This window comes from Saccostrea echinata, unplaced genomic scaffold (genome assembly GCF_033153115.1).
Source record: "Saccostrea echinata isolate AGI-Se365-2 ecotype Australia unplaced genomic scaffold, CSIRO_AGI_Sech_v1 ptg000030l, whole genome shotgun sequence".
NCBI classification, from domain to species: domain Eukaryota; kingdom Metazoa; phylum Mollusca; class Bivalvia; order Ostreida; family Ostreidae; genus Saccostrea; species Saccostrea echinata.
The window spans coordinates 6,685,957-6,713,887 of record NW_026889779.1 but is presented as its reverse complement, the minus strand read 5'-3'; the positions used below and the strand labels follow the sequence as shown (position 1 = coordinate 6,713,887).

The 27,931-nt window shown below is 34.9% G+C and overlaps 1 protein-coding gene across 3 annotated transcripts in view; it reads right to left on the bottom strand.

Annotated features, from left to right (window-relative positions):
* Positions 1-5,346: 5,346 nt before the first annotated feature.
* The window catches only part of LOC133197179 (discoidin domain-containing receptor 2-like), a 54,698-nt gene continuing 32,113 nt past the window's right edge, over positions 5,347-27,931 (bottom strand). The window contains exons 3-13 of one of the 3 annotated variants that reach the window (XM_061333068.1): positions 19,454-19,595; positions 15,891-15,980; positions 14,239-14,386; positions 11,544-12,083; positions 11,292-11,417; positions 10,609-11,031; positions 9,607-9,953; positions 9,342-9,475; positions 8,912-9,109; positions 8,428-8,662; positions 5,347-8,178 (exon numbers count right to left, since the gene is read on the bottom strand). In XM_061333068.1, the coding sequence (XP_061189052.1) occupies positions 7,846-8,178; positions 8,428-8,662; positions 8,912-9,109; positions 9,342-9,475; positions 9,607-9,953; positions 10,609-11,031; positions 11,292-11,417; positions 11,544-12,083; positions 14,239-14,386; positions 15,891-15,980; positions 19,454-19,595 (2,716 nt within the window). In that variant the 3' untranslated portion in view covers positions 5,347-7,845. The remainder of the gene's footprint in view (positions 8,179-8,427; positions 8,663-8,911; positions 9,110-9,341; positions 9,476-9,606; positions 9,954-10,608; positions 11,032-11,291; positions 11,418-11,543; positions 12,084-14,238; positions 14,387-15,890; positions 15,981-19,453; positions 19,596-27,931) is intronic. The other 2 variants (XM_061333069.1, XM_061333070.1) reach the window with 2 other exon arrangements.

Here is a 27,931-nt window from a genome sequence, read left to right as displayed (position 1 = left end):
TTGGGCTCATTTGGAAAAATTCAAAATGCTCATCTCACTTAACAGTTGCTTCCGTTTGGTAGATTCTTGTGAAACGCAATAAACAAAATCCTTACAGTGGAGGACTTCTTGAATCGGTATGATGCGTTCATACAGATGGTGTACTAGTATTATTACTATTGGATTTTTCAAAGCGTTCGATACCGTTCCCCTCAGCAAGCTGTTACATAAGCTGGAAGCATTCGGAATTCGGCGTTGAGCATTTTAGTGGATTGACAGGACATTTTAAGGAAAATGGACTTTTTGCAGAAATGTTTTGAACATTAGAGGAAAATTACATATACGAATTTAGACTTGCCTCTGTGATAGGAAAATACGAGTAGTTAGGGATAGGGAAACATTAAGTGAGGCTAGAGGGATCTCGGGGTGCCCCAGGGGACGATCCTTAGGTCCCGCTTCCTCCTATGACATAACAATGACTGACCGGAAAGGGTCAAATCTAAGATTCGATCATTCGCTTTTTACATACATACACAAAGGGATCTGATCATCACACTATGTTCCAAAACGGCCTCCATAAATTAGAAATATGGATTTCAGAATGGGGCATGACATTCATTGCGAGATAATCATTAGAAAAAAAATCAACATATTACTATCAATTGGACAATATGATCCTCAAAGAAGTATTAATATAACAATATTACTGAATTTGATATACTGTTAATCACTTTTAATTTGCGAGACTGTCTGATCACGAAAATTTCATTCTCGCGTATATTAATATTATTAAAGATTATATATTTAGAGCAATGATTGAAATTTGTTTCACTTATTAATACCAAATAACAATCTCGCAAAAATAAGGTGTCGCGAAAAATAACTGATTCAAAGTACATGTACCTGTATTTATGATCGCGAAGGCGATAAATAAATAAAAAAAAATTACATCTTGGAAATAAGTATTCAGTCTCCTAAAGTCGTATGAAAATAAATACTATTATGACTCGACAGAATTTGTCACAATTTGTTTATAAGATTTTTGAGATAATTGTACGTTATCTTCACCTTTTTTCACAACCCCTACCCCCCATCCCTACCCCACCCTGCCAGGGATCAAATGGCTGTACACTTGGGTCTAGTCTTCTCCAATGATCCCCTGCACTTCGTTATTACGAATAATAACGAAGTGCAGGGGATCATGGGACAAGACTAACTTAGGTCTTTAGAATTCAATGTCAGCCACGCCTACTGACGTCATGAGATATCATTATAAGTGCTTACTATGAATTTCAGAATTTTTATGACAGTAGAGCTCCGTTCTATGGAAACATGATCAGAATGCAGAGTACCACAATGCTTGCGTGTGCGAGGCCTTATAATAAGGATCCAGTTTTATCTGAAGTGTCCTTTTATTTGTTGGCATCTTCAAGAAACTATGATGTGACTTTCTGCATGTGGATGTACATGTAATGATGTCATTTAATTGTTATTTACTAGGGCTAGTACTTCCTTTATTGTTCAAACATGCAGAAGTTGGCACTTGTTGGCATGCTGGCGCTTCTACATATCTAAGCAAACTTAATGAGAAAGGTGAAAATTACGAACAGTGGTCAATCTCACAAACCCTGTGAAGAATACAAATCGTGAACAAGGAAAAACATGGACCCTGGAAAACCGGAGGTGTAAGCATCCCCTGTCGACCGGTCACATCCGCCGTTAGCCCTCTATATTGATCAGGTAGATGGAGAAATCCCTAGTCAAAATTGGTTTAGAAAAATTGCCAAAGAATTGGTAGAAAACATTGTTAGGTTGTATGTACAAAGAAGAGTTATAGTAACCATTTATTTTCCCTAAGACTATGCAGAAAACGTGACAGTCAAAATACAACCTAACGTTTGGTTGTATTTGCAATGCAAGGAAGGGTAAAAGCAACCATTTATTTTGAAAAAAATCTAATTTTGAACGAGCTTGTCCGAAGCCCTGAAACATCAAGTTATTTGGCAATAGCAAGTCTCTGTTTGATATTTTGTACCCAGAACAGACTTTTGCGTACTGAATCAGTTGGACGACATAAACACTATATGCAGATGACGGACAAGCTAAGTCACCGTTTACTATAGCTTATTTGTTAGTGGGCCATTAACGTCTATATTCAATAAAACAGCATGAATTATGAAACAGGAGTGTAAGAATCTGAAATGTCTTTTCCTTAATTCGAGTTCATTGGGATATATCGAGTTGATATATGAATGAAATAACTAGTGTTTATTGATAAAATGTCGTCTATTTATGAAAGCCTCAGTTATTTGTTCCCTAAGGAACTAAGGGGTGGCAATTTTCTTCTCACGTAGTTGTTTTTTTTTTTTTAATAAATTCTGCTTAATAAAAAATTCAATTTAAAAAAAGGTTAGCTAATAGCTAATAATGGAGCACAATAAGTGTCCATCGAAATTCCAACAGATTGTTGGAAGACCTAATCTCCAAACACTACATTTTTATGGGGTAAAATCTTACAGTATAACTGAAATTTTGCAGAATATCTATTGAAAAGTCACTGAGGGGAATTCCTCATATGAATTTTACTCTTTATATCCTCCGGTGGGCGCCCCTTTATACACATGGAGATTGTTGAGAGACCTTTGGGCAATGTACAACTTGTTCCATCTCTTTGCAATCTCTGAAAGCCCCGAAAAGTCGGTTGTTTTCAAATGTTACTGGAGGACAATAAAGCGTTTGTTGTGCGATGAAAAAAGGAAGATATTGTACCACATTTCCTGGTAATCTGTAGAGGTCACAGGAAGCACATTGAGAGAACCCTAAGACACTTTTAGTTACATATACGTTGCTTTCTGTAGAGGCCTCTGAGAGTTTGCTAAGCGATTTCTTTGCGACCAATAGAGATCATTGAGAGATCTGCAAAATTGCTGAGAGATCAAGTGCGACCAAGAGAGATCATTGTTAGACCGAAAGGAACCGCTCAAAGACCCTAATTCAAAACATTTTGCGATCTTTGACAAACCTCTGAGAGATCAGTGGAATATATAAGATTGTTGGGCGATCTTTCTGTGCACTTTCATCTTCGCTAGCCAAAGGTGACCATCCGCTCGTCTCCTCTTTTTTTTACCCAAGGGTGAAAAGAGACGAGCAGATCGTCACCCTCGGCTAGCGAAGATGGCGCGTTCCTTGAAATCTTTGAGGGATCTTTTTGGAGTAGTCAATACTTTGAGGAAACCACGAAGACTGTCGCAACCTGTGTGAGACCACTCTTGAATCAAGACGATGAATGGCGACCGTTGAAACATCGTAGAGGGACCTGGCCAGTTAAGAATCGCTCAGAAACCTCTCAACGGTGGCACATTATTTTTTGTGTAAAGGGAATAAAAGGTAAGCTATACAAATATTGCGTATAGAGAATAAGTAATCCAACATTTTTCTAACTAAAAATTTCATTTCCAATTTCCCCAAGTGTCTTTTGTATGCATATTTTTTTTTCAAAAAGTTTTAAAGCTTCTTTGTTTGTTTGATAATTACGTAAAACTTGCCATTTCTTGAATTTAAATAGTAAATTTACTAGAGCTGAAACGAATGTTCGAATATTCGCGAATGAACAAATATTCGAATGGAAATTTAGCATTCGAATATTCGGTATAATGATTTATATTTCAATGTTTACTTTGTTGATTAAATTATATTGGTACTCTAACGATAAAAACATACTTTTATAAGGATTTAGCTCTACTTTATCCTTTCGATGCTCCACATGAACTGTTGACTACCTCTCGGGATTTTATTAGTGTGAGAAAGTACCAGATATATGATTAGAAATTTTAACAAAGAAGGCCCAAAATATTTTTTCTCAGTGTAAATCCTTTTGAATATATGCTCAAGATATTTCATTTTCATATTGAGTGTAATTCACGTTTACCAGTTTCATCACCGACGTTTGCATGGCCCCAGCATTTCCGTGCGTTTTACTGTCACTAAATCACAAATTTGTTTTCTTTTAAAAAGAAATAATCCTAAAAACTAATTACTGACTTTAACTTTTTTGAAACACGTTTATTTACAGACTGACATCTTAAAATAGTATAAGCATGTTCAGTAATGCGTAATGTGAATACCCCGATAACGCTCATAGACTTTCGCACTTCCGACTTTTTCTTCAGCATATTTCATTCTTACTATCAAACTGTGACTTTTCTGTATTTTCCATGCATAGATTTTTATAAATTTTAGCATGTAAAGTTTCCTGTTTTCCCACCAACCTAACCTTGCGTGATAAAATAATCAATATGCCACAGTCACTTAAGAATATTAAAATCATAAAAAGTTCAAGATCATTTAAGACCCCCCCCCCCCCCCGGACTCCAATGACAGTTTGACAACGTCTTCCCATGGACGCAACTGAGCGTCTAAAACAAGTCTAGGAATGTTACAGTATCTTACTCTGACTGTAGAAGGTGGATCAGTTGTTGCCAAGTGTGGGGTTGCGGTTGTCTTTGGCGAATGTGTCTATTCAATTCGGCCTATGCATGCTCAATGGAGCGAAAAAAAATGTCAAAGCAAGGCAGAACTGGATGTATATTTTCTGAATACTTAGCGAATGGATTACTAAGCAGATATTTGCTAGCGTTTCCATTCTCATTTGCATATGTTTGATGCATTTCTACAGCAAGGCAGTTTGCATGTAAAATGGTGCAATATTTGTCAGTTTGGTTAAATATGTATGAACAAGAGTGCTAAAAGTCTCACAAGTATTACGTATTAGTAAGAAATGCATGTCTATTCTGTCTCAAAAATAACCATTTATAAAATATTCAGTTATATTGTGGTCATGACTGAGTAAGGTAGCGAGAGAAGCTTCGTTCTATTTTGTTTGGTAACTTTTTGTTACTATTCATGAATTAAAGTGCTTGACATGTCCACTTTTCCTTTTCATTGCAAGTATGACCAGCTGTAAATGGCTACATACAAGTACTTCACAACACTAGAGGAAATACAGCTGAACTTTGTTATCTCGAACACCTCGAATACCAGAGATATGTCGAAGTGAGTTGGTAGTCCCAGCCACTTTCCTTTATGTTTTTACTTTGATTATCACGAATCATTAGATATCTCAGTTTTATCTTTGTCCGGTCAAGTTCGAGAGAACGGTGTTTGACGGTACTATTAATGTGTCATTTACACAAACCAGCAACATGAAACAAAACCACTTCTGATAAAGTCAATAAATTAACATGAACTTTCCTACAAGGAAAAAACACCAACAGTTCATAAAATGACAAGTGCTCAAGAAGCTGAGTAAAAACGGCAATAATTTGGGTACACAATTAATCCATGGTCTGAATAAGAAAAAAAAGTGTCTTGTTTTTTGTAGTTTTATTTACATACAATACAAACTACTCCTTTAACAAATGCATTCTTTTACATCGCACATAAAAGATTTAATAACAATGACGACAGCTCCGAATGGAATGACAAAAATGAAATGCAATAGCGACCAAATTAGGGCAGTCATTAAAAATTAAACTGGTCACTGCTTTAAACTGGTGTCCTGTCTGCATAATGCTAAACAAAGTACTGACAGCTTATATTAACACAAAGTATACATTAGTAAAAGATAAAATATAAATAACAAAAACAAAAGTACTGATGAAGCATTACATAAATTAAAAAATACAGCACCATCTGCTATAAGTTGTGAAAACATGAATGACTGAAAAGTGATGAGAAAAATTCCTAAAAATAAACTGCTTCAAAAGTACTTGGGAAAAGTAATGCTTTTAAGAAATCATCAAAATGACAATTTTTACTCATTCATCAACTACAAACGGGTTAATTTTTTTAAAACAGAAAAAAATTCTAAGCTCTAAAATCAAGATGGCCGAGATGAAAACCAACAAATGGCTATAGCACACTGAGGAGGCATGGTGTGGCACTCCTTGCCAAATCATGCTGATACAAGGGACACACGGACAACACCTGTAGCCATATAAAAATAAAGCCCCACAAAGGTTTACTTTAGTTTCTAATGACGACAACATCACTAAGAAAGGGGCAATTTAATTCACAACCAAGATCGAATCTCTGCAAGATATTTCGTTCAACATTTAGGATATGTTGATAATAAAGTCTTGTCACTGAAAGTTCTAAATAATATTGAAGAATAAAATGTTGAAGAAAAAAATTGATGAGATGAAACTACATATGGCTTTTGCCATATCATAAGCAAAATTATTAAGCTATTTAAGACGATTGTCTGAAATTAATAAAAATGTGAAATATACATCTAATTTTAACAATATTACAAAGATGAATAATGCTTTTTGCGTAGCAAATTTAGTAAACTATTTTCTGGTAAAAACTGTAAAATACTGATTAAAAGGGGGGATAACTAGCCAATCAACACAGCTGTAATTCTTAAACTCTATGAAATTCAACATTTTATCACTCCATTTATATCATATTCATATGTATGAATGCAAAATTAACTTAAGATTTTGTAACATTGATTATAAATCTGAAAATTCAGTGATTAAAGCTGTAACCAGGTGCTTGGAAAAAGCTGTCTGAATTCAACATTGTAACTGATAAATTTGATGGCAAGATAAAGATGGATTTTATAATGAAGAATATTTACAATATGAGATACAAAATATTTTGTAGAAAGAGAGACTTTAACAAGATTATCATCACAAGTTCATAATAAAATATCTTAATATTCATAGGTAATTTAAAGAAGAAACTTTTTAGAAACAAGACTGGAGGGCATGAAAAGTTAACAGGTGCCCCTAGAGGAGGCTTTGTCCTGGTATTGGATGCAATCTTATACCTAGTGATGTAGGTTTGTACTGGATGCAATCTTATACCTAGTGATGTAGGTTTGTACTATCTATTTTGAATTGCCAATTTCAGAAAATAAACATATATCAATAAATCCCCAGAGAAAACAAAACATGTTTGAAAGTTTTTTTTGCAATTTGATGCAGTGCATCTACTAATAAAGTGGAGTACACTGTTATATAATATCAAGTTTCTATGGAAGATACATATACTTGGGAGACATCAGTAAATGTTACAATACTCAACACTGGGTGGTGTGTGTCTAGAGGTCATATGATGGCATTAGTGTTCTATTTACAACACTAACTCACTGAATAAGAAAGTGAAAATTAAAAAAAAATATGTATTCAGCATGGAATATATACTGATAAAGAATAAGATATAATTAATGGGTAAAAAAAAATGAAATCACAAATAATTTGTATGATGGTGACAATTTCAAAAATCATTGAAGATTCATTGCACATAATCTAGATTGTTGAAATCATTAAGATTGTGAAAAACAATCACAAAATATATGTATGTTAATAAACTAAAAGGATTTCATTCAGAGAATGTTTATCAAGTTCTGTGAGTTTAAATCATCACAATTTCTATGGCAACATATGTCACAACATTGTGGTAGCACCTGTTGTCTGATATAAGTGTTTGAAAATGTTCTTTGTGAAAGGAGAGGATCCAGAAATATGTGTGAGAATCAAGCATTCATTCCTGTAAATTTGTCCTTCCATGACTGATCACAATTACATGGAACTGGTGTGTATTAATCACTCTCCTAACACCATCACAAAGACATGGAATAAATTTCACCAGCATCATTTTTTTCTTCCATCATTAAAATGAATAAAACATGACTAGCATTCAACATAAAAGGACCTTTATCCTTCTGTGTCCTACACATCACAAGTTTAGCACTTAGAACTGTTAAGCACACAGTACAATGAGGATCCACTGAACATAACGGGGACTCTCCAGAACCAAGAGAACAAATCATTGTAACTGTCTATAATTGCTATATAGTCAGCAAATGGGGACCTTGATTTGGTTCATTTTTTCATCCTTTGGATTGTATCCCATGTTCTTTCGTTGAAGAAACATGTGGACTTCACGGAATGTAGGTCGACATGCCTCATTTCTGTTCCAACACTCCACCATTAAGTCAAATATTTCCTTTGGACAGTTGGGAGGGAATGAAAGATACACCTCCTTATTGTCGTTGCGGTAATAATGTCCAGCATTTTCTATCACTTGTTCGTCAGTCAAAGAGTCAAACGGTTGGTCCTTGGCAAATGTCAGAATCTCCCACAGTGTCACAGCAAATGACCATACATCAGATTTCGTGGTGAATTTTCCCTGGAAAAAAAAATGAAATGAATGCTATATTTGATCTCTAAGCTAGATACAGACATTATCTTAAAACTAGATTTGAAAAAAAAAAAAAAAAAAAAAAAAAGACATGATAAATTCATATTCTCAGAATGGTTTTACAGTATTTTAATACTGTTTTTTTCAAGAGGTAAAATTAAACAACATGGCAAATTGCAAATAAAATCTACATTCTTGTGTATCCTCAAACATCAGAAAACCAGCATTGATCTTTACCAATAAGATGCTTTCCCAAGCCATCCATCGGATTGGTAGTACCGCTCTTCCCTCTATTCTGTAGTAATCTGCACTGTAAAGACTACGACTCATTCCAAAATCAGAAATCTTTATTGTGTAATTCGTTCCAACCAGACAATTCCTGGTGGCAAGATCTCGGTGAACCATATTTAACGACTCCAGGTATTTCATTCCTGATGCTATTTGAGATGCCATGTAGACTAAACAGCCATAACTGAAATTAGAGAAAATATGTTAACATTCATTATATTAAAAGTGCATGCTTCAGAAAAAGTATATAAGAAAAGTTTTTGTTTGAAATTAATATTACTAAATTACCACGGTATATTAAGTTTCTAATTTCTATATGATACGTTACTCTTTCCAACATCTTTTTTTTTTTACCTAAAGTTTCTACATCATGAGCAAAATCATGAAAAGAGTTAAGTCATCAAACTTTTTAATTCCTTAAATACATATGTACCTGAGTGTTTTGGCATTAGTGGCCTGAGCTACCGGACTTTCTGGGACATGGTCCAACAGGAATTGATTGAGGTCTCCATATTTCATGTACTCTACAATCATACAAAGAGGTTCCTCCCTAGTACACACCCCGAGAACTCGGACTATGTTTGGATCCTTCAGCTGGGACATTATCTTAATCTCCTTGTGAAAGTCCGCTCTGAAAAAATTTCGACTACAATAAATACTGAGGGCCATCAAAGCATAAATTATGATACAAGACTGAGAACTTGTGGATGACATTTCACTGATACACAGAAATTATAAATAAATTCCTCATGTACAGATTACATGCTATACTACAAGCTTATAAAAAAAAATGTTGATATTGTGCTTTTATCCTAAAACTGCAAGAGATCTAACAAGTGTGTTTTAGGCTATCATTTGCTTACCTTGCTCTATCATCAGCATTCCGTCGTAACATTTTGACTGCCACTAAGACATTGGGTGTATGTGTACTGGCTCTGTTCATAAAGTACTCATCACTTATATAACCATCAACATTCACTGCCTCACACAAATGTACCTAAGGATGGAAAAAAAAAACAAATGAAATTTTATGTGGATGAAAAAAAAGTGGATGACTGTATAGTTGTTTTCTTTTGATGAACAAGTAAGGGTTAATGACAAACTGAAATTATGTTTGAAATTTCTTACCTCACCAAATTGTCCCTCTCCAAGAACATCCACAAACTGCAGATTTTCCCGTGGGAATTGGACAACAGCATGTTCTAAGGTAAGCAGAAGTTCTGCATTAGGTACTGCGTATACATTGTTCCCACTTACTCCCTGTAGATTGGGAATGTTGGGTACATTTACATGAACTATGTCAGCAGCAGCGTACAGAGCATCGTAGGTAGGAGGCTTCTCTGAAAGGGAGTTTGTCATCATGATAGGGGTTCCATTGTTGGCAGGGGACACTCGTATTGGAGTCTGAGTGTGTGGGGGTAGGGCCACAATCAAGGCAGACTTTGTCACATCTGGAACAGCATAGTCTCTGGAATCTGTATAATGGTACAATAAATAAGCTTATCTAATGTATCTCCAATTCAAACCTCCCAAAAATGATTTTTTTGAGATTTATCAAAATGTATTATAAACTATTTTCATATGAAAGAACTGAAAGATGATTTTATACAATGAAGGTCTTGATTTTACAATGGCAGCCAGCAGAAATGGAAAGAGCTATGACTATGTTTTGAAGCAAATGCCATATTCACATTACTGTAGCCCGATAAATCTAGATGTACTACTGCTAACAATGAACATGCTTTTGTACAATGGCTTGATTCAATATTATAAAATACTTATCAATATAAATTAAAAAAGACAATTTCATTATTTTCTATTCCATAAGTCCCCTTCCCTTCCTAAGCCACATCACTCAATTAAAACACACCTATCTAGAAGTAGGTTTTTCACAATACATTGGGTTTAAATTCCTCTCTCTATATATACATATGTTAGGATCCTACAAGTATTATTAGTTTACATATCAATCCTTATAAGAAAACAAAGAGGATTTGTAGTAGAGAATACAAATCAATATAAAGGTACAAAATATATATCATTCAAGAGATCAAGCAAAGACCCAATTCCCAAGAGGTTATGACTAGAGGAATATAAAGGCTACAGAAAGGCATGCCACTGTAAAGATACCAGAACTCCCTGCCGCACACCCGGGCAAATCTGGTAGGTCCCGCCCCCCGACCAAAGAGTCCTGAGGCTCACAATACGATGGACTCTTACATAGTTTCTCTCCTCCATTACAGATTTCCCGATCAGATTCCAATTCATCTTGAGCAACACTGTTGTACATGTTGCCATTGGAGACCTTGCCATTCTGCATGTTTCGGATGCTGTTCATATTCAGTGCGATGTGCCGTTCCACAGGTTTAAGACAGTGGCGGTTGTTGTTCTGTTTACTTCTCTTGTGGCGAATCAGGATAATAACAATTACTGCTACGACCAGCAGAGTGACAATGAGAGCAGACAGCGTGCCCACGATGATGCCGATCATGTCGTTCTCCGTCGTGGCTTCCTTGGTCTGGACAGATCTATCCTCCACATGTTTTGACCCTGCTGGTATAAAGTATATTCTTTTCAACCTCTTTCTCAGTCATATGAAATACTAATTATCATTAAAATATCTGCAGAATAAGATTGCCATATATTGTCAAAGAAAGGGACCGATCATATTGTTGAGGTATGAAGTTTTCCTTACCCCCTCCCTCCTCACCCCTTCTTTTTTCAAAATGGCAAGAAAACTACACTGACTTGAGATTTTTGATTTTCAAAGCAATTTAATTTAATTCCAATCTCATAACAGTAAGATTCATTACCTTTGCCTATCTGAACATTGATACCATTGTCTACAGGTATATCATTGTGACTGGGAGGAATTCTGGTGGTCTTCATTGGATGGGTTACAGGTGGTAACTCCATGGTAACATTAGCCTTTGTAATTTCTGATAAAAAAAAAAAGAAAAAAAAAAAAAGAATCATTACCTGATGTATGTCATTTTTACAACTTAAGTTACAATAAAATGTGTAACTTTTACTGAATTTTTTTTTAACAATGTTTGGAATATTACCTGATATGAAAGAAACTTCACTGATGAGCATCCATTTGCTGTCAAAGAACAGCTGCACTTTCACATACTTTCCCACCCTGTTCTCCAGTGGTATGGGAACAGTGCGGGCATACTCCATCCAGGAATCCCTTTCAAACTTGAACTCAATGTAGTTAGGTTGATAGTAGATTCCTGACACACTGAAGTATACATGTGCCATTCTGAAGATTCGCACATCCTTATCATAAAAGTTATTACAGTGTATGTTAAGTCGGGTGAAGTTTCTTACAGCATCAAATTTGAAGACAATTTCAATGGGTGTGCTATCCTCAAATTTTTCTGTCTTCCATCCCACCCATTCATAACCCTTGATCCCTCGGGCCTGTATATCATTGCGAAAGTTGGCCTGCCCCTCTTCTCCATCCATCAGCTGACCAATACCATTATACAAGTGCTGGTCCTTGATGATTCCATCATAAGTAAAGTCCAGGAAAGCCAACTCATCTGAACTGTGTTTTCCCCGTCTGTGTCCTTGTGGCATAGAGTAGGACAAAACACCATCTTAAAGAAAAATAAACAATAAAATTATCATCTTTTTTGAGCAACTCTCTTGTCCATCTCGATGAATTAACAAAGAACTTTTTTGAGTTATCTCTCTTGACATAGCATTGCTTTCTCACAGAAAACTCGGGCAAAGATTTTTTTTTTTTAAAGTTTCTTATTTTATACGCTATTTTCCATAAAAATAACACTGTTTGATCATAAATTCAAATTTATGTCTAAAAAAAGAAAATCTAAGATTCAAATTTACATAACTTAGAACCTCTTATCAGATGAAGAAATTCTGCCAAAAAGTTATCAGAGAAGTTTGCAATAAATGTAGAGTAAAAAGATTACAAAAGACTTAAATCAACAAACAAGAGGAGAGATTGTTGACATCTGACAAAAAAGATTGCAAAAAAAAGGGGAACAAAATCGTAAAGTACATCATGAATTATTTCAGAATTTTTTCGACATCCTGCATTTGTGTCAGACAGAAACTGATGGGCAGAATCCATCGCCCTAGGTACTGACATAACAACAACAAAGTAGAAATTCTGGCCAATTATACATAACCATTTCTACTGATAAGCCCTGAATTCCAAATTACTTAAATCATCAGTTGATGCCAATCCATCATTTATTTTTTTTCTTTCATCATTCTTTATCAGCTAATTTCAGGATAGAATAACAACTGAAAGTTCTCAGTGTGACAGTGATTAGAGAGGGAATGGGTGAAAAACTACTGAAAAAATACCAGTTCCTGCAAAGAAATCACATCTTAATTAAAATAAACATGACTCCAAACAATGGAACACAGCAATTTATACACACTGCATAACAAAACACATGGGTTAACATCAGCAGTCAAAATGTAAACTTATAATCAAGCTAATCTTGTTCAAATATTTTAAATGACCATTAACCAATTGCATTTCATATTAAAGCTACAGTACTGATTTTAATCTTGAGTTATATTTAACTATAATTTCTTTATTGTGTAGTACACCGATATAGATCAAGCAATGCAATCCATCATAAAAAACCCAGAGCACAATGAATGTATATATACAATAGGTCCAACTAATTTACTCCTTATATGTTACACCGATGTGGACCTTTTATTTCTTAATTCTAATGATTGTTTTATAAAAGTGCAAACAGCCAGTATAATTTCAAGTGTTGGACTAAGGATATACCGGTATTCAAGTTTTTGTATGGGTGAATTGAAATAGAATGAGAAACAATTATCTAACATGGTTTTTATAAGTATATTCCTTGCTTGTATATTCAAATTTCATTGTAAAAAGAAATGAAATTCATCATCAATAACAGTAATGCCAGTTATACTGTACTAATCATTTTTTCCATTTTTTCTCACACCCTGGCAGAACAAATACAGAGGGAATTTTTGCTTCCTTTTTTCCCTTACCATTTCAAAGCAATACTACTACCGAGAGGAAAAAAGTTTAGAATATTTCTCTACAATTAAGTGAAAGAAAAAACCAATTAACTCAGGGAGAAGGAGGTTGAACACTGTGATCCTACTGTGGGCAATTTGTCTTACAACTAAACATTCCACTCACTTGCACAATTCATTCCAATGCTGAATAGGGAGCCAGAAAACATTAGGTAGATAAAAAAAAAAAAAAAGTAGAAAACAAAAAAAAAAATCTTGACCGCGATGACGGATACAACCATTGGCTCTGTATTAATTAAACTTGGACCTGATAACATCTCAGAATCAGAAAAAAAAAAAACTCCCAGAAAATGAGACTCTGAAGAGCTTTTACATGTGAAGGAATCTGAATCAGATGTTTGTTTGTCAAAATAAAGTTTCAATGATTGACACTGATGCGAGTTTGAAATAACATTTGTTTGTGAGAATTCAAATTTCTTTGGGTAGTGAATGAAAACATCTTCTCATAAGATTCATTGACCTTGGTTCTAGACAAAGAATACTTTGTAGTTTTAATTCAGCGTTGGTCAAAAGTCATGAAATCATAGAATTTGGAGATATACGTAAAAGCCGGTAATTAAGATAATTTTACAGACATGAAATGTTCCAGAGTTTAATGACATTTTTTGTTGGCCTCTTTCTACATTTTCACAAAAGCAGGGGATTTGGGTTCTTTGTTCTGTGCACAAGTGTAATATTCTCATAAAACATACTAACCATCCCATGTACAGCCGTAGAGTTCTACCCTCATACAGACAGTGCGCTGGGTCTGACTATAGGGTATAAAGCGCACCCGCTTGGCAATGATTGGAGGCGACACTTCATTCATCTCTGCTGTGTGGGTATTATAGTTGGCTTTAAAGTGCTGCAAAGACAAAAGACAAAATTATACAGTGGTTGTTTTACAAATATTCTCAGTGTTTTTCTATGTGTATTTGTTCATTAATTTATTCACTTTCATTAAATTAATCATTGCTCTAAATATTCATCAGGAAAGTACGATAAGAAAAAAAAGGTAGGAAGAAAAGAAAACAACAATGAGGTTAATTGCTTTCTCTCAGACATATTTTACATATGTTTTACAAACACTGAACAAAGACTTCCTATACTGATGAAGTTCATCTCAAAGTGCAAAAAATAAACTGCACTCTTAAACTGCAATAGCAATTAATTAGCAAAGTAGAATCTTTATCAATGTGACGGGAATATTATGGAGTCAATTAGACCTCATTTATGCTCTTGTTATCTCTTTGAAAGCATTCTGTACAAAATTTTATGTCCCATTATAGTCAACAAGGAGTAAAATTAGATTAGTTTAAAAACAACAGTGTTTTGTTGTGTGAACCAAAAGTTTTTAATATCTAGAGCTCAGATGGGGAACTATCTGCATGTTGCTTGATTGATGGTGGAAAACAGAAGCAGACTGGGTAAGGGGGCAGATGTGTGAAAATCGACGTGACCTTTTCACAATCAGCAGTTTCCCTGTTTCCCTTTTACAAAGATCACCCCTGGGGGCATCAATTTTGAGAGAGCACAGAGACAGAATCCCCCATGAATCAGAATTATCTAACTCAACATTCAAATTATCTAACTCCAACATTCATTCCAGAAATGCAATACTGATTTATCAACTGCTAATAAGCAAGACTTTTTTGCTTGAATATTTCATTGCTGATCTACTCCTGATAATGGCATCTTCAAAACTTCCTTTTCCTCTGAGAAGAATTAGTCCAAAAGTATCATTACATCGTACAGGTCTGATTTTTGATGGGATAAGATCCAAGCATTGTTAGATGAACCACAAAAAGAACCAGATTAAGTCACAATATAAATAATCCTCCAAAATTAATGGGATCTGCAAAAGAGATTCATTTTCAGAGATACTGTTTGTGATTTTTTAATGTCAAGGGATAACTTGGCGGGGAAGGGGATGTCTGCATCTTAATTCTTTGCTGAATTCAGTGATACCTCAGTCAGTTATCTACTCTTGTTTGTGTATTTTATGGCCATGTTTTGGGATACCTGATGGGAACATATGTTTTGCCCACACTTTAATCCTGCTGATAGACTACAGAGACAATAAGAACTCATTTCATTCCCCCATCACAAAGAGCTTGGTTAATCATCCCAAACAACAACTCACCCCAAAAACTCCCAGTGCAGGTTTCACTTTTTCTGACATAAAACCCACAGGACATTTTTCCTTTCTTGAGTTCCAAATGTCTGGCACAGGGCTACATTTTCAGGAGCGTAATTTTATTATGCCATAGATTTAAGAGACTTTTTGCCCTAATCTGCATACACAAACCGATACAAGACATGGCTGTTTGCATTCTGAGTAATTCAGATGTACCACAAAGGTTGCATACCTCTTCTGCTTTTCTGTTTCTGAAGCGGATCCATTCCCCATCATCCTCTCGCTGGTATTCCAGGAGGAACTCTTCTGTATATTCTTGTCCCTGGAGAAATAAAGACATAAAATAAGTTGATACAATTTGTTACACTTAATATCATTTCTCATGTCAGCTATTTCTACACTAATTACTTGAAAGATAGTCATTTTTACTACTAATTTTTGGGTGACGAGTTCGTGCAATAAACTTCTCTTTCTGTTATATGCTTTTATGGCTTCTCCTTCTTAATTTGATTTGAATGATCTAAAAATGTTACATTGAGAAAGTTGACAGAGTAATAAAAATGGTGCCATTACATTCTTTTCCAATGGGAGCAAAGAATTGTGTCTGCAATGTAGAGTATGTATATTTATCAATCTATGCTGTTCTTCTATAAATCAGAAAAAATTGTTATGGCTGCTTGCACAACTGTAATACCAGGACTGAATAACAGGGAAGGAAGAAATTTATGGGTACAAAAATTGGGAACAAGTCAAGCAGAATTTTGCTAGCAGCCACCTTACTAATTACAAGACAGAGAAGGCAATAAAATTTCATATAATAGAATTAACTGAATTCTAGTCTGACACAAAGCCCTCTGAAACCCAGCCTCTGACTGGTTCCCAATGACAGGGTAGCCTAATCCCATCAAAATGTCAACTCCCCAAAATAAACTGCAACTTCTATAATGAGATGGCTATACTATCAGTAGACAGTGGAAATTGGAGGTTCTAAGATACTTGGTTTATGACAGTCACTCTTTTTCAAAATTATTCTCCTTTCAGTGTCAGGGCATTTGGGTGATGATAATGTCTAGACTGTCTTTATAAAATATCAACATTTTAGCAACTTATGCCTGCAAGTTCATGGATAGAGAATGTTATCTGACTAGCTGCCATTAAATAAACATATGAATCAAAATTTATGTAGAGGACTATAAAATCCACATGCACATCCTTTTTCTGAGAATTTCCAGTTTCATTAACTTGCCACAGTAACTTACAGATTAAAATGCATATTTTATGGCTGCCATTATTCATGTGTCTCAATTTCTTGAAGTACATGTAACAATAAATTTCTGCTGCATTCTTTTACTAATGAACAATAGCTCGTGTTTGAAGTATGACAAAAAGACTATTTTCATAAGCTAACATTTCATCAATACAATCTTTTGCTGATAATAAAACATATCTGCCTCTTTATGAAACCATTGTGGGTTGTTTATGACCGACGGATGAACTTTGGAAAAAAAAATATTGAAAAATAATGAATCTATCACTCAGGGCTCTGTGATTTCTTTCACAGCTCTCTGCTGATCTGGTAGTCATGTAGGACCGCAGATTCCTTCAGTTTTCTGATGGGAGCCATACAAAAAACCATGGATTCTGCATGCTACATTTCAGAGATCACACAGAATCATGTCTACACACTATAGATCCAGGCTGAAAATCTAGTCTAATGAATTCTTTGAGAGATTTTATAGGATGCAACCACTGTAGCATTAAAGCCATGCAATAAAGCATGTTCCAGCCATTTCATTCTTGCTGCATCTTAAAAGAGACAGTATTTTTTTTTTTTAATAAAGACGACTTGTGTATGGATTTTATATCATGTAGGATGAAAATGAGGTAGTTTTCAGCACAATGAATGTGGAATTAATCAGAGAAATCCTTGTAAGCCTGATTATCAACTGTAGTAGAAGATGTTCATTGATGTGATACATGAATATCCATCAGATCGAATTCCCTCATATCCATGGTATTGACCAGCAATAATGTGTTCAAACTTGTTATTTCTTTTTTTAATATGTAGCAATAATTCCACGTTAAATTCATAGAATTCTGTACCAAATATGAAATATTTCTTTAAAATTCCAAAGGGCAGGTGACTGCTATCATGCATGGATGATATCAGTGACATCCAGGGTTGCCTCCCCTGTGATATCTCTATGATACCTGACCAGTGGTCGAGGGCAGAGGGGGAGCTCCATTAAAGCCTTATCAAAGAAAAACAACAGCAGCAATTAAAACTAATCTTTTGGGGGAAGGGAAACAGAGAAAGCAGATAAGGGAGAAATGATAGGGAGGGAATTTCTGACACAGGCTGCAATCAGTGATGATTATGGAACATGGGATCGTCCAGCCATATTGCCCTGCAGCCATGAAAACAATTGCCTTGTATCTTCCTCTACCTATATGCATTTCAAGCTAAAGAATTAAAAAAAGGCTTGGAAGAATAAATAAGCCAGAACAGAAATGTAAATTTCAGGTTTTCAAACAGGAAATAAAAAGCTACTTATTTGGAGAGAAGAAAATTTATAACTTTACCGAAAACCTGAATGAGGGAAGAATTGCCTTTCTGAATGAGCTGGGAAAAGTGGAGTGGTATTTGCAAGGTTTATATGGGGGATTTGTCCTGTAATCTTGCCTGCAATAAATCCCTGCTAAGTTTACCCTGTGTAACACTAGACACCTACCCAGAGTGACACACTCCCTTATGTCACCAATTACCGACAATACATTAACTACTTATCCCTTCTACCTGTCAGGGAAGATTCTCTCAACACTATGTCACATTCTTATTTATCGAGTCTCGATTTCAACTGTTTTTGTATTTATTCAATGCTCAGTAAAACAATTTGGGCAAGACTGATCAAAATGCAAAAAAAAGTTTGAGATATTTTGGGTGAGATTTTTTTTTATTGCCAAGTTTCATCCTTTTAAACCTCTTCCATGACATCAGAACTGGTTCTAAAGTCTGATGACATTTTTAAAAGTACTGATTTATGACTATGCACTTCTCTATTAATGCCTTTTTTATATTGTATCAGATCATTAAGAGCATTTAAAACTTGATATTTTTTATTGAAAATGGAAGAACTTTCACTATCGATTTCACCCAGTTACTGCTTTATGACCAGAGGTATCAACTGAATTAGAAGTATTCCCAGTTGCTTTTAGTACCAATCAGTTCTCCCATTTAATAAAGTTCTTTTGATCTAACATAGACAGAATAGAAGCTCCACAAAAATCTCCATCATTAAACAAAAAATCGATAGTGATGAAAAAAGCTTCAAGATTTAATTAACTCCTGGAAACTTGGCTTTCACTACCAAAGATTCTTGGTTTTTCTTCTTGAATGCAGACATTATTGGGTTTTCAGTCCCAAAGACAGATGAGAACCTTGTGTAATGAAATTAAGGGTATTCGATTTTTGTCTGGTGCTAAGACAGAATTGACAGGTGTCAGTCATGAAAATAACCTATATATAAATAATTTCCATTACCAGGCCTACCCAGCCAAAGTTTTTTCGGAAGTCTGAATTTTATTTGAACTTGCTTTCAAAACAAATATTTCAAATTTGCACCTTATTTTCTTTTTCAATAAAAGACGGATTGTATATTACAGCAGGCATGTGGCAGGAGAGAAGATTAATGAAAGAATGTTCAAAAGTTCCCAAAATATACCCATCCTTCACACTTTAATGATAAAATACATCAAACTCACTAAAAGAACTCTTTCTCCTGTGGTGAAACTTACCAAACCATTTCCAAATCGGCCTTGTGTTTCCACTTTGGTGATGACCATCAGCTTATCCAGATCTATCTGTAGATACTCATAAGAGAATTTATCAATCATCTCCTTGGGACACCATGCACCACCTTTTCTCTCCTTCCTAATTCTGTAAAAAAAAAAATTAAAATAAGATTGAGTTAAAAGTGACATTTTCCTGATAAATAATGCCATCATATATATTCTTTATCTCAGATTTAAAAAAAGAAGGGTATTATGCCATTATCATTCCTCATACAAAAGGTGCTAAAAAATATGAACGTGATGATAAAAATTTTACCAGTGAGAATTACTTTCCCTCATCAATATGACATAACACTTCATAATCCCACAGGAAATCATATTTTACACTAAAATTATTTATATTGTATGAAACAAAACAACTCAAATAAATGTTTATCAAACTAAAACTTAAAAATGGCTCTCTCTTTTTGAGGACTTTGAACATGCCGACATGGGTTTTCACTTAAATCAATCTATTTTCATATCTGATAGAATTTATGTTTTTTTTTTCTCAAAAATACAAAGGAAGGAGGGAAATATGGGAAACAGAAGCAGTTTTTCACAGAAACTGTGTTAACCATACTTGACAGACCAATTACCCACTGCTGAATATCAATTAAAGCTCTCAAAAAGAAAAAAAAGCAAGACTCGTTTTACTGTGGGAGCTGATGAGGCCTTAGTCATTAGGATGCTTGGTGTGATGGGGAACAGGAGGGGCCAAAGAGTGGGAAGTTTACTCTTCAAGTCCCTCCAAATCACTGCTTTACGTAAGAAATCTCTATCTTAGACAACATGCAGAATGCAATAAAGGTTAATGTATTGAGAAACAGAACCCTGGGTGATGTATCACATCCACATAGAGCCCTGCTAATGAAATACTAATTCCAAAAGTGTTATAAATCTAAATTTATTGGAAAGTAAACAAGAAATGTTGCCATGTGCCAGAAGAAAGGAGATTTTGGTTGATTGGTAAAAATAATGACATAAGACTCAGTGATGACTTCATTGGTGTAAAGAGAGAATCCCAGCCTTCCCTCTACTCCATCCACTGGAATTAAAAAAGAATAAAATAGTGAGGCAGAAAATTGATAAAATTTAGCCTTAATTTTCCTTAATATCTTGAATTAATGTTCATCAAGACATTGGGCAGCCATCTGGCTCTGACTCTGTTTATCAAATCACACACTTCTTTCTGAAACCCAACAACCCATAATCTGTCTCCATATACCAAATGGCCCTCATAAATATACCTACATTATAAACTTTCAATTCTACACAAAAACTAAAGGTTTTCACTGATGAGAGCTGGATAATATGATATTATCCAGTCCAATTCAATTAGTACATGAACAGGAAACTAAGAATGTTTGAGTCTTCAAGCAATTCGTGCAGCATTTCATTTCAGACCTGAATAAACCTTCATGAGGAAATTAAATGTAGCTGACTTTCTAATAAGTCTCACATTCCCTGATCCTGTGGTTAATGGACTGTATGGTTATAGCACATACATTTTATCAAGTAATCAGGCCACCCTCTGTCAGAGGGTTGCTGGGTGTTGAATTTTCAGGAAGAAGATGACCCTGGCTATATTTACCCACAATTCCAGACCCATCCATTAGGGGATGTATTGGATTGTGAAGGTCTGTCCAAGGGGAGCACACAACTATATTTACCGGTAATTACCATCATCTATCATTCAGTCCCCCTGTACACTTACAAATCACTATAGCACTCCAGCTAACAGCTTCTGGCGACAGCCAGACTGATGCTGAACTGTACTTGGGGGACTGCAGGGAACCTCTGGGATCAATGTATATACTGAAAGTACCAGGAGAGGTGTTATTGATGATGATATATCAACTGATGCTGCCATGGGTGACAAGTAAAGTGTGGAAAAAAGCTCTGGTTGATTCAAACTCCTGACACCATTGTTATTGCTGGATCAAAATATCACACCTTCTTGCCTTTTTTTTTAATATACACAAGGGAGATAATCATGTTCCCCAGAACTTAATAAAGCTTTTCTGAAAACATGGTGATCGATTTTCATTATCTACCTGATTGGAAGTTCAGCTAAGGGTGACATAAAGAGACAAAACCATTAGATGTGTATCTATTGTGTTTCCATGAAAACAGATTCTGAATTGACTGCCAGCATTGGTCCACAGCACATAAATAAACCATTTGGATCTACAGGGTATTAGCAAAACAAACACTCAAAGTAGTCTGTGTTCATCCAAAACCGTTATGATCAAATATCCAGTAAATACTTTGCTGACAGCAGAATTTTTTTCATAGAGAAAAAGATAATCATTCAGAAAATCAATTCCTCTTTTATTGCATACTTTAATGTGCATTAATACGAAACATACATAGTATCAATAAAAGCTCAAATCTCATAAAGATGCAAAAAGGAGACCATAAAATGTAACACAGAGAAATTAAAGGATGTGCCCGAAGCTGTGGCATCGTCAAGGATGGCAGATCATGAAGCAGCTGTAGATGTCATAAAGTGAAGCCAAAGCTATCATAAGCCACAGGACCCTCATCCAAGGTCAGCTCAGGTCACAGTCTGTACCCTGGCTGCTCCATCAAGTCTCATTTTAATTACAGTATAATCTGCATATGCTTCAGGGATATAATTACATCTGGAATATCAAAGATGACTGAGAGTTTTCACAGTTTTTCTGTCAAATTGGACATTGGTCACTGGTGAAGACTTCCAAGGAGGGGATTATCTAGGTTTCTTCATGTATTCTGTACATCAAGGGCTCCAGACATAATGGGTTTTTCTGCTGTAGGGATTCTTAAATTAGAAATCTCTTTGAAGCTGTCTCTTTAATTCTTACTTAATTCAGAATGTTTTGAAGCCAAATGAAAGAATGATGGGACTGAAATCCCATCTTCCTGACAAAGCACCTGCTCTTTACACTTACTAAGTAAAATGGAACCCTTCAATTATCATTGACAGTTTTGAACTACAAACCTCTGCCACCACATTTCTTGTGAATTGGATTTTATCTATTGTACCTTAATTTGACAGACAATCACTTTCATTCATTTTCAAAAACCCACTTCTGTACAAAGTACAGGCCTCCTAGGAGTAATAGATAATAAACAGGGATATTCCGAGTCTCTTTACCACCTGCAATCATTTCAAATAAAAACAAACTGACTTATACTGAGTGAAAACACAAAAGTTAACCATCTTCAAAGTACAAATGATTGATAAAGCCTTGAATCAGCATTAGAAGACAGATGATGGCCAGACAAGGACCTATACAATTCTGTACATTTTTCTAATCCCCAATCTCTGGAAGACTCGTCTGATGACAAGCATGAGCCAGCTTTAGGAGGATCAAGGCAATCCTAAGACATGTCAAAAATCTACAGTTCCGATTACCATCTGATGAACCCATGACAACCTTTGATCAACCAACATCAGCAACCTCTTTCTGAGTTTTTTCTCTATCTGCTACAGTAAACACCTGGAGCACTATCTGCTCTTAGTGACCCTTCATTTTTTGCCCATCTTGAATTTCTCTGCCCATAAATTTCTTCTAATAAGTGCACACATTTAGGGGCTGGTTTATACATTTTCAACTGGAATGGGATACTGCAGATCACCAAATTTTTGTGACACCTTATCTTAGCCAAATATGTATTTCGTATTTATAAGTTGGACAAAATTTTAACAAATCGTATATTATATAATCTATACCAATAAAAGTATACCCGAGAGTAGTCAGTCTCAGATTATTACACAAAAATAAAGTTCTCACAACTAAAAAGTGGTTTACAATAAAGAAAGATATACATGACACATTTTTTTTCATCAGACACATCAATTATGTTCTGCATTAGAAATCAATATCCCATTTGTGTGTTTCCCTTTCTTTCTGATATTCTCACTAGACTTAAATCTGGAAAGAAAAAAAAATGCCAGAGTGGACAAACTTCACATCAGTTGGTGACAAGGAGAACATCAGAAACATTATTGCATTTCCTACACTGACAGCCATTCAAGACTTCAACACGTTCACGCTGCAACTGGGAAAACTTTTACTTATATTTCCTATGTCCAATTCAATTACCAAACCAAGGACCTGAACCCAAAGATCTATAATTTGATTTTTCTTTTTCTATCATCTCTAGCAATTCAGAACTAAAGCTGACAGTCTCTTGATCTATCAGTCATCTTGTCCATTATTGGTGTGGATATTGACACAAGCTCTATTCTCTATACTTATTAAATCGGGAATAGGAATTCTAAACAAAATTACATCCTGGTGACAATTCATCCCAATGATCTGCAAAACTTTATTACATATTGAGGAAAGCAACAGGTTTGGCAATTTAATATATCAAAGGCTGAAGATTGAGTGTACATCACCTTAAAAATTACATCAGAATAGAATTCTCCCCCAAAGACCTCATAAGATAATGAGTTTTAAAAGAAGCTGTTCAATTCTTAATGATCATTAGAGATTACATAATGGAAACAGCAGTGTTGCTAGGCAGCTGATCATCCATTTGCCTTCATGCAAAGAACCTTCTCAAAAATTCCATTAGACAAAACCATTTTTATTTTCTTTTATAATATGATATTTTTCTGTAAATCTGTTTCAGGCAGTTCTAATTACAAAGATGTATTATTTTTACCTGTCTGAATTTAGCTGTAGATTATTACTAATGCACGGCTGATTTCATTTACTCCATAAACCCCTGCTAATACTGCATCAGATCAAAAGCTGCATCTGATTTTTTCCCTTTGTTTTTGTGACTTTTTTGTTGATAATGAGCATGCTTTATAAACATTTGTACTTTTTCTTTATCTATAAATTCAACTGTTCCTTACAAAAGTAAAATGGTTATTAATGTAGAGTCCCTTCTTGATTTACACAATAAATGTCTGCAAGACCTCAAATTGTTAAGTGCTACTTTTGCCTAATGTCATGGCAACCAAATGATGTTCCAGTCAGGATTTTGCCTAATTTCATTAATTATTCAAATTTTTGTGTGGATATGGAATACAATTTACTGCCATTTCTCACGAACTGAGTGATCTGGACTAATAAAAACAATAATGAACCCTGTGCCATTTCTATACAACCAAGAGATTTCATTTACGTAACTAAACAATATATCCATGGGATGTAATTGTTTGAAGGGAGAATACATGCAGACATTGCAATTACTCATAAATTTATCCAGTTTTCTGTAAAATCTACATACAGAACAAAGAATCAAAAAGAAACAAAATTTTTACCGACATTCACTTCAAAAATGGCTGGAAATAATTCCAAGCATGAGGACACCCACATTCCTCAAAGCAATCTTTTTCCAGGCCCCATTTACTTTTTTCAAACTTAATAAATCTGTCATCACAGTGATTCCTTTGAAGCCTCTCTTTCAGCTCCCTTCACACAAAGGGAAGGAGGATCTATGGGGAGAGGAGATGGGGGATAAGAAGGGGAGTGTGATGTACTGACTGAGGGTCCAAAGGTCTCCCAGCGTATCCATCAAGTCTCTGCAGGATCGTAAACATGCTACCCTTATCACTGTTGTATGCTCATAAAGCACTTTGATGTCTGTGAGTTATCATACAATATATTTTACATAACCGAATGCCGTCACTGCGCTAACATAGAGATGTTTTTTTTCTAGAAAAGATATTTTTTGAAACAGGGTAATTTAATCATGCTTGCAATGTTAAACTCATCCAGAATTAATTTCCTACATATGTATTTTACAGACATTCATTATCATGGCTAATTCATAATCCTCATTTTTTATACAGTTTTGGAGACACATTAGTTTGTATTCATTAAGTTTTATCATCTCTATAACAGAGCTAATCAAGATTCATTTTCTTTATTGCCATAAGATTTTTGTCATTATAAAACCAATATTAATTCAGCAAATAAAAAAATGAATTGTTGTACATTGCAAAATACATTAAGTTTTGTTTTTCTTTGGAACAGTAGAACAAATAGTAAGATAAATGTTTTGCTTGCTTTTGATTCTACTAGAAATTTTTATCCCTGATCTAATCCATCAAAGATTGACTTGTACAACATCAACTGGAGGATCCTGTTTCTTTTTTTCTTATTTGTATAAAGAAGATTGCATGCATCCATGCCAAAATTTGTATTTCAACGACTTGTTTTGGATTCTTTGATCAAAATGTTGTTTCCTGAGGATTGAGACTCCATTATGTAACAAAACAATCTAATGATAATCCCCTTCCACCTCAGGTTGTGCAGTCAAGGTTCCACTTTTCTTTTGCATGTCTGATGTCCGTGACACAATACTAACATCAAAAGACTGTAGCACAAAACACTATAGCTGTTAATGATTCAATTTCATGTATTAGTGGGGTAGAAAGTTTCACAAATTGCATGAATCCTTTTGATTTATTGGATTGTGGTTTTTTTTCTACATGATTTTGAGTTAGAAAAATGATCTTGATATGAATCTATTTCATCTACAAAGTTTCTCCATTTTCAATTCAACTCCTAGCTGTTAGAACCAGCAGGAGATATATGAAAGGGAGTTCCTTCTCATACTAACAGGTAAAAAAAAATTCAGCTTCCATCTACTAATGTGTAGAACTTTATCGGGTGAAAACACAGTTTGCCTGGTGTAGCATTTTTAGCACATCTTTTAAATCTGTCTCCCTGTAAACAGATGTGCAAATTATACACGGTGATCAAACAATAAGTGACAGTAATGTGGAGAATGCTCAAATGAAAGCAAGAGATGGCTTCATTAGTCAAAAACATAAGCAGCAGATGCTGAATCCATGGTTAATTTTCTCTGCGTGTTTATGACACAAATAGGTCCTGCATCATTTTTTTCTCATGCATGCATAGGATACTAGTGTAAGAATTCATATGATTTCTTTCTATGATTAAACATTATTTAGCCTGGTAATTTACAATATTCAGATGATGCATGCTTTTCAAAATATGCAATTTGATATTTTTGGGGTGACGAATACGTTGTAATTCATAAGTTTATCATGACTCATTTCTATACAAAATGTATCTCTACTGGGTGGAGTTCTCCTGTTATTCTTCTTCAAAATCTTACTCCTAAGACATTTGCTTCATTCTGAGCAAAGAAAAGGGTGAATCATCAGATCCATCTGCAGTTGACAATAAAAAAATATTTCAGGCAATGTCTTTGTTTTATGAGTAAAAAGGCAGTGCCCCCTAGAGGCTGTGGTGGTTGGTTGAAGGGAGACGATTGGAGGGAGACAAGTCTGAAGATAATTCAATTTCCCAGCCTGCATGTCAAGGCACACTTCTCCTTTAGAGCCATCTAAACAATTAGCACTTTTTTCGCAATATAGTTTCATCATTCAATTCTGTGTGTCATGGAACACTGATTTTTTTCCCGTGGAAATAATTGTTTCCTGTAATGGAAAAACTCAGAAACTACAGGAAAAATCAATTGGGGAAATATTTCAGGTGCAAGGCTTCAAAGGCCATCACTGCATTATTGCAGTCAAGAAACAACTAAAGCATTCAGCCATCCATACATCACCTAGCCATTATCAGAATTTAGTTGGCTTCAGAGTTGACATATTACATGTTACATCCTGGCATTCTGCGAGTTACATTTGATTTCTATTCCATCATTATCAACCTGTTCTGCAAGCATAAAATTACCAAGGGGGAAATCTTTTGATGGAGTGTAGAATATTTTTTCTTTGAAGACAGTTACTAACTAGTCTAATGAAAGCAACCATATGCATGACCTATATTTTAATAAAACTGCCTAAGAACATGACATTCAATTATTAGAAAGTGCAAACCAAAAATCAAACCAATTATCTGAAAAATGAGAATTTTATGTCATGTTTCTTAAATTCTTTTGTCTTCATTTTTTTTTCCTTTGTGCAGGGTTTTGAAATGCAACTTATATGTATAAAATATCTCCTACAAGTTCTAAACCACCCAATCAATAGCAGCAGCAGCTTGGAGACCTTGGTGTTATAAACAAGATGACAACTGAGATGCTGCTGCAAACATTTCCTGACACAATGTATTGTATGTGTCTAAGAGAGTTCCGAAATATCACTCTGTAATAAACGATTCCATCATTTATCGGAAACATTGGAGATTATCTCTGAAAAGGAAAGAGTCTAATGGGAAATACAATGAAATGCCACAATCTATCATTGTTTATATTCTCTAATTCCCACCAGCTTTCAAAAATCGAGAAGTTTATCATAAAAACTGATGATTTTTAAAGCAACATACTGCAGCAAAGTGAAAACTGCAGATGCAACACAACATTACAATTAAATAGAAAATGGTAGATAATCAGGAAGACAGATATGTTATGTGTCGTTCCTCTGACAGTTCTTATGGCTCTCCTAGATGATCCAGTAGATCATCAGTTCCCGTAGGTACTCTGTGGTTGTTTTTACAA